This window comes from Nematolebias whitei, chromosome 20 (genome assembly GCF_014905685.2).
Source record: "Nematolebias whitei isolate Nwh7 chromosome 20, NemWhi1, whole genome shotgun sequence".
Classification (NCBI taxonomy): Eukaryota; Metazoa; Chordata; class Actinopteri; order Cyprinodontiformes; family Rivulidae; genus Nematolebias; species Nematolebias whitei.
In genome coordinates, this window is record NC_056517.1 from 987167 (window position 1) to 994876 (window position 7710).

General features: G+C 40.9%; 1 protein-coding gene across 1 annotated transcript in view; it reads left to right on the forward strand.

The window, feature by feature from the left end:
• The window catches only part of dpp6a (dipeptidyl-peptidase 6a), a 273957-nt gene that overhangs the window by 229264 nt on the left and 36983 nt on the right, over positions 1-7710 (forward strand). The window contains exon 9 of the mRNA XM_037694173.1: positions 2817-2890. Coding sequence (XP_037550101.1) covers positions 2817-2890 — 74 coding nt within the window. The remainder of the gene's footprint in view (positions 1-2816; positions 2891-7710) is intronic.

Here is a 7710-nt window from a genome sequence, read left to right on the forward strand (position 1 = left end):
TCAGTTATAATCATCAACATTAAAAGAATTAAACATTTGAAAGATATCAGTCTGTGTGTAATGAATTAAAATAATATACAAGTTGCACTTTTTGAATGGAATTACTGAAATAAATAAAAAATGTTATGATATTCTAATTTTATGACTAGCACCTGTATATATAAAAATACTAAAATAAACTACTACTTACTACCTGTACAACTATTCCTACTTTGCAGTTTTCCATTTCTTGTGGAGCTTCCGGGTACAGATCCACCGCGATAAACGAGGGACTGTACACAGAAACAAGTGTTTGCTAAAGTGTTTTTCTGTTCTCTTTTCTGTGGGATGTGAAAGCAACAAGTAACATTGTGACTCTGAAGAGACTGCAGCCACATTATACAAGTGTTGACATGCAACACATTATTTCCTGCAGGCAGACTAAAATGAATATCCCCTTAATTTGTTTTTGCTTTACACAGCCTGGAAAATGAATGAACGTTCTTCATGAGCTATTTGCATTAATTCAGGGGCTGTGTGTGTTTGTTGTGCATTTTAATGCAGAATGTCACAGTCCTCTCCAAGCATCGAGGTGACCGATCAAAGCTCACCTATAAACCGAGATCGGGGCTCGTGTTAGCACCCAGCTAATGAATTTATATCCGCGGCTCAGGTTGTACACTGTGCTCCACTAGAGCATGATTATAATATTAATGCAAGTAGAAGATGGAAGCAGCAAGCTCGTAGATACAGAAATATAGACAGCATGGCAGAGCAAACCAAGTTGTTAAATCTGCAGCGAGGAACCAAACTCTGGTCCAAAGCCTGAAACCAGAAGAGTGTAGGCAGTGATAACAGCTGCATAATCCTCATGGTTGTGGAATTATTTCTAACAAACCGTTATGGAGATAACTTGTGGGTGCCCACAAGCTAAAATGCATCAGTTGCAGCTGATATTTTATGTCCAAGCTGAATCTGGGTTTTTTATTATTTTATTTATTTAGCTTGGTGGATATACTTGAAGCCCTTTTCTTTTCTATTAGAGAATAAATCCCTTTTTAAAAATCTGCATCTGTAAACCCGTGAATAGATTTGGCTTCGCCCCAGTGGTGAGGCAAGCATCTGCAGGGGGAGCTTAGAAGCTGTGCCAGGTTGTGTAATGTTTGCAACGACTGGTGGGACTGCGAGGCACAGCGTTTTCCATGCTAATGACTCAAGCTGTCCTCTGGCCAAGGTCAAGCTGAGGCTCAGCTGCTGCCAAGGAGAAATGAGGTCTTTAAGCTTTGCCTGACACTCGGTGGCAGATTGGGTGCGGAGGGGTGAAAGGTTGGCAGATTATCTCCCAGGCTTGAATATCCGCTTGCTGTCTTAATCCGCCGATGTGTGTTTGAAGTGAACAAAAAAAGAAAGAATATACAGGGAGAGATGGAAAATATGAGCAAAATAAAAACAAGGAGATGCATTCAAGAACTATGAGCTGTATGTAAGAGTCCAAACGGCCTCAGGTGTCCTTTCATCTGTCTGGTTGTTGTGGCAGTGGAGACAGGAACAGTGTGACGCGGCCAGATGAAACAGCTGTTTATTGGAATCTGGCGTGCTGAGATAAAAACTTGACGTTGCTTTGATTCAGCCGTTCTTGCCCCACGGATGTTTAGCTGGATGGCTGTTTACAACAAGAGGCTCGTTCTTGGGATGTTCTGTTTATCGCTGTGTTCGTGTCGCGGCCTGCAGGGCTGAAAATTACGACATAATCAGGACTTGCTTACTAAATAGAAAAAGATTAATAAAAAGGAATGAAAATGTTGGTTTTAGTTCTGTGTGAATAAAAGCTGAAACTCCAAACTTTCAGTCCATCAGAGCCACGTTGTTTCTGAATTGTCCCAAAAAGCATCAGGTCAGGTGTTTTAGTTCTTACACAAAATATAATAAATTGCTTTTATTTGTGTTATTTCAGATTTAATTAGAGCAATGATTTTCAAGCATTATTTTTTGTATCTTTTCCAGCCAAATAAAATGTGTTTTCATAAGTCTGACACAGGGGTCTGCAGCCTTTTTGATCAAAGAGCCATTTCTGCTCCTTCACTCATTAAATAAAAAAGAACCCGGAGCCACGAAACCTGCTACAACTGTGATGATCAACTGCTGGCCCATGGGCCACTTTGAGTTAGCTGGAGGGGGATTCTTTGACCAGTTGGGGTGACGTTTTAAAACTAATATTCAGTAATAAATGTCAACATTTATTCATACGTTTACATCTTTAGATGAAAATGAAAACCCTGAACTCTGCAGGCCTGTGTGGCCTTTTACAAAGTATATGAGGAGAAATCAAGTATCCCACTTTGAAGTGATAGTAAAAAATATTAGTGTCTTTCAAACATTTGCAGAAAATTGACAAAATAACTGTCAACATTAGCCTTTATTGTTGTGGGTATAAAAGCAGAACAATTACATTTCCTGTAAGTTTTGGTCAAAGCTTCATAGAGCTGCAGACGAGGGACTAAAGAACCACACGTGGCCCCAGAGCCACAGGGTGCAGACCCCGGCTCTGACAGAACCATATCAACTGTTCTAAACCTTCAACAACAAAACTTTCCCAAGTGCCCAGTTTGATTTTAGTGTTTTATTTATTATGTTATTTATTTTTCCTGAGTATATAGTGTTATGGGGCGGACCTTGTTTTCCATCCATCCATCATCTTCCGCTTGTTCCCAAGTCAAGTCTCGGGCGCAGCAGCTTGAGCAGGGAGGTCCAGACATCTCTTTCCACAGACAACTCTTCCTGCTCTTCTGGGAGGATGCCAAGGTGTTCCCTGGGTCTTCCCTGGGGTCTATTCCCAGTCAAACATTTATGGAGCATCCTTACCAGATGCCCGAACCATCTCAATTGGCTCCTCTCGATGTGGAGGAACAATGTCTCTACTTTGAGTCTCTCCTGGATAACTGAACTTCCAGTCCAGCTACCCCGTAGAGAAAACTCGTTTTGACCTCCAGTACCCACAATCTCAATCTTTTGGTCCCTACCTAGAGTTTGTGACCATAGGTGATTGTAGGAATATAGACTGACTGGTAAACAGAGAGCTTTCCCTTACAGCTCAGCTCCCTCTTCACCACAACGGACCGGCACAGAGTCTGTAATACTGCAGATGCTGCACTGATCCATCTGTCAATCTCACGCTCCATTGTTTCCTCACTTGTGAACAAAACCCCGAGATACTTGTCTCCTCCACTTTTTAACCATGTTTTAGTAATGTACAGTAACTATGGCAGGTAATTCAGGTCTTGTAATTCAGATGAGTATTTTGAGTGATTTCCTGGAAATGTAAGATTTGCTGAATGAAATGAAGTTGTGATCTGGAAGTGGTCAACGCACTGCTGGTTTCCCACACTAACGCAACGTAGCTGGCATGATGTGTCACTGTTATTTGTCCATCTTCTACCACTTTTCTGTGATTCAGTTGTGGGGATATCAGGTCTAAGAGGAAAATCCAGACATTTTTCTTCCCAGCAACACTCTTCAACTCCCCCCAAATAATCCCAAGGTGTTTGCAAGCCAAAGACGATATGTAATCCTTCCAGTAAGTTCTGGGTCTGCCCTGGGGTCTCCTTCCAGTGGGACATACCTGAAACCTCAGGAGCCTATCTACAGGAGGCATCATACTCAGTTGCCCAAACCACCACAGGTGACTCCTCTGATACAGAGGATACAAGCTCTAATCCGAGCTCCCTGTGGATGAAGGAGCTCCTCACCTCGTAAGGCTGAGCCCAGCCACTCTATAAAGGAAGCTCATCATGGCCGCTTGTGTCTGGGATCTTGTTCTTTTTGGTTGTGATCATGTTGAAAACCACAGGTCAGTTATGACATAGACCAGTAACTGAGAGCTTTTTCATTTGACACAACTCTTTCTTCATCACAACTGACCAAAGCAACGCTCTCATTACTGAGAATGAGACTCAGATTCTATCCTAACATCATTCGTGAACTAGTTCCTGAATGTCATAAAACATATTTATTGTTTTTATTTATTTATCAAGAGATTATACAATGTTGTTTGCTATATAAAACACTATACAAGTGCAAATACAGAGGAAAAAAAGTTAAAATTTAAAAAATTAATAAAAATAAAAGGAGTGGAGGAGGGGGGTCTAAAATAAATAAGAATAGTTCACAATATTTTTAACGTCGTCACATGATGGGTTAATTACATGATTCTACACACTAAGAAGATAAAGATTTGAGGTACTCCACAAAGGGTGTCCACTTGCGAGTAAATTTGGCTGAGCTACCCTTCACTGTTAGTAAAACTTCTCCAGCCTTGAAAACAGTGTTAAGCCATATTAACATAGATGGAGGTGTGGGAGATTTCCACAGGAGTAAAATACAGCGTCTAGCAAGAAGGGAACAGAAAGCTAAAATCTCGTTTTGCAGGGGAGATTGGTTAAATGTGGTCATTGGAACCAAAAATGTCAATTGGTGGGTCAAAAGAAAAAAAAGACATATTTCTAAGTATGCCAAGTATGTCACTGTGAAGTATCTCAAGTTACTGGTTTTCACATTAAAGGAAAATGTGTGTATTTTTCCTGCATGAAAGAATATAAACCAAATCAAATTCAATTTGAAAAATAAAAAGACTGCAATTATGTGTTCAAGGATTTCTTATTTCCTTTTTTTCCTCTCTGAAAGTGTTGCATGGATGATTTACCCATACCATACCACACCATTTAATTTCTAAAGCACTTGAAATACAACATAGTAGCTGACTGAAGTGCTGTACAAAAATACAAACAAAGAACAAGAATAAAACAATAAGACAACTATAAAAAATTAGAAATGAAATCATCACAAATACAAGGAATGAGTACAATATTAAGACACAGTTGCTAGCTCCTGCCTGACCTTCAGCGGCAGCTCATTCCACAATTTAGGAGCCAGAGCTGAAAAGGTTCTGTCTCTTCTAGATTTATAAAAGGTATTCAGGTCTGCTAAAAGCATCTGGTCAGACGATCTAAGAGCACGTGATGGCATATAAAGGTGAAGCAGTTCAGACAAATAAGGACTAAAACTATTCAAAGACTTAAAAACCAAACAATAGAACTTTAAAATGAATTCAAAACTGGACAGGAAGCCAGTGAAGGGACATGAAAGCTCGAGTTATGTGCTCCCTCCTACCTGCACTAGTCAAAAATTGTGCAGCAGCACTTTGTACCAGCAATAAGCGTGAGAGGGATGCCTGGCTAACTCCAATCAAAAGAGAGTTACAATAATCCAGATGTGAAGTAATAAAAGTGTGGATCAATGATTCTAAGAGGCACCTAGAAAGGAGGGGCTTGATTTTTGACAGGTGCCTCAGCTGAAAGAAAGACAACGTCAAATTTTAAGCAGGGGTCCATTTTCACCCCTAAATTTGTAACAGTGGATTTTTCATATGAGGCCAGAGGAAAAAAAATCAAAGGTGGGGATACTGCTAGCACCGCTGGATTTAAAGGCCATAACCTCAGTCTTTTATTCATTAAAATGGAGGAAATTAAGTGCATTCATCCTCTAATGTCAATGAGACAGTCCAGAAGAGACTGAGTGGCGCCATTATGTTTCAAACGGAAGTAGACTTGACAGTCATACACATATAAATGAAACTGTACACCATGCTTTCTGAAAATAGAACCCAGTGGCAGAAGATAAAGTGAGAGCAGGAAAGGACCAAGAATAGAGCCATGTGGTACCCCCCAGGGGAGGGCAGCAGAAACAGAGGTAAAATGATCCATTATCACACCCAACTTCTATCAGAAATGTAGGACCTAAACCACTGAAGAGCTGAACCAGTAATGCCCACCCTGCTCCAGTCTGGAGATGAGACTGTCATGTCAACTGTGTCAAAAGCAGCTGTTAAATCTAAAAATACACGTAAAACACAGTTTCCAGAATCCAGTGCTACAAATTTTGATTTTGCACAAATGTAACAGAAATAAGTAAAGGAGAAGGGCAGTGGTGCAGTCCTTTAAGCTACATTAGGTCTACAATTTACCGGCAAAATTTCCCATATTGCAACTTTTAGTAGACTTCAAATAGAGAGCTTCTACTTCTGCATGTAGTATGTCTGTACTTTGTTACCTTCCATCAAAATGTACATGATATTCCAGAGAGTTCTATGTAACAGCTGTAAGAGAACTGACAGCATCTTTACGGAACCAAAAATCAAAAGGTGTCATGAAAGTTGTGATGTGCATCACTGCTGCCCCCTGTTGGAAGCATGTACAGCCAAGTCAACTTTGCTTTTCAACCTTTACGCTAATATAACAAGACGAAATATATTGAATGAAACTTTTGCTGTACTGTAGTTACAAAATGAAAGGCAGCTGATTGTTTTGTTGTATCCGTGCAGCGTGCTTGAGTCTGTCACCTTGCACTCATTATTTCCCTGCGGCCACTTGACTCATTGTATCTCATGCATTAACAATGTGCTCCGCTCGGTGAATAATAAAGTCAGCACAGCAAGACATAGAGTAAGTAGAGAGAAGATGAGCTCACCTTGGTAATTGTCCCAATGAGGTGGCTGTGAAAAGAAACCCGACACAATCTCATTACTAAAGAGAGAAAATGAGATTTAGCTCATTAAAAGTGTTTCACTTACACCATTTTCTCCTTACTATTACCTTTTGTCTCCTCACTTTCTTTTTACCATCCCACATAAATCAGGACACTTCTAGAAAGGTAACTACTTTCTCCTTGAATAGCCAAGGTGACTGGGCGTCCCAGCAGCCTGCTGCTTCTGCTCCAGGTGGAACGCTGTTCAAGGCTTCTGCTTGGTGAAGTCGTCAGGCCACAGTGGAGTCAGCCATGTGGGATTTTATTATGTTACATCTGCAACTGATGCTCTGTGTTGTCCTCTGCTGCTCTGACGGTCATCAAGCACTGAGATGCAATTCTACCGCAATGGCCTGCAGGTTTCACACGGACTCACCTGGCTCCATATTTCTCCACATGCTGTCTCCACAAGGACGACCGGGGTTTTAATTAAATCACCAGCGTCCGCCGCAGCCTCTCCAGAGCTGCGCAGCAGAACAAATGTACATCTTCGGCAAGCCTACACATTTAATGGAAATGCTAATTGATAGTTAATGATTGCTAATTCCCTGAAGCTGGCACCCAGTCCCCCCAGATAAACAGCATTAATGACATTTTAATTGTAAAAGTTGCTAGAAATGTAGCCAGCAGACAGCTGGAATGATGAGAGGAGCAGTTTTAGGACAGTTTGCATTGTTGTCACAGACTCAGTAATGATGTGGGAGTGTCAAGGCCATGCTTTGTGTTGTCAAAATCTTCCCTCGGTGAGTTTTGATTTGCATAAGTTTTAAATTAGTCACTGTGGGGGTGTATTGGTGGCAACTTTGTGCTGCATTTTCTTCTGCCTGCATGTCAGGTGTGCTTTAGACTCAAGGGAATCCTCATGGTTGCATTACACAAAAGGGCAATTATTGTTCTTTTTTTTTCTGCAAATGGTACAAAGGGGTAAAGAAAAGGCCAAAAGAAAAAGTTAGTGCTGTTTCTGCTCCAGGAGAGAAATTGTTGTTTGGTTCATTTCTAGGAATGAAGCTGAGTTTTTGTTTCGGTCAACCGGTCTCGCTGAGATTAAAAGCTGCTGTGATTTACGACCTCGGCTTTGAGTACGGTGTGTGTTGGTGTGTGTTAAAGGAACACACAGATTAAGTTTGAGGTCAGGCAAGTGTACTGTTGAAA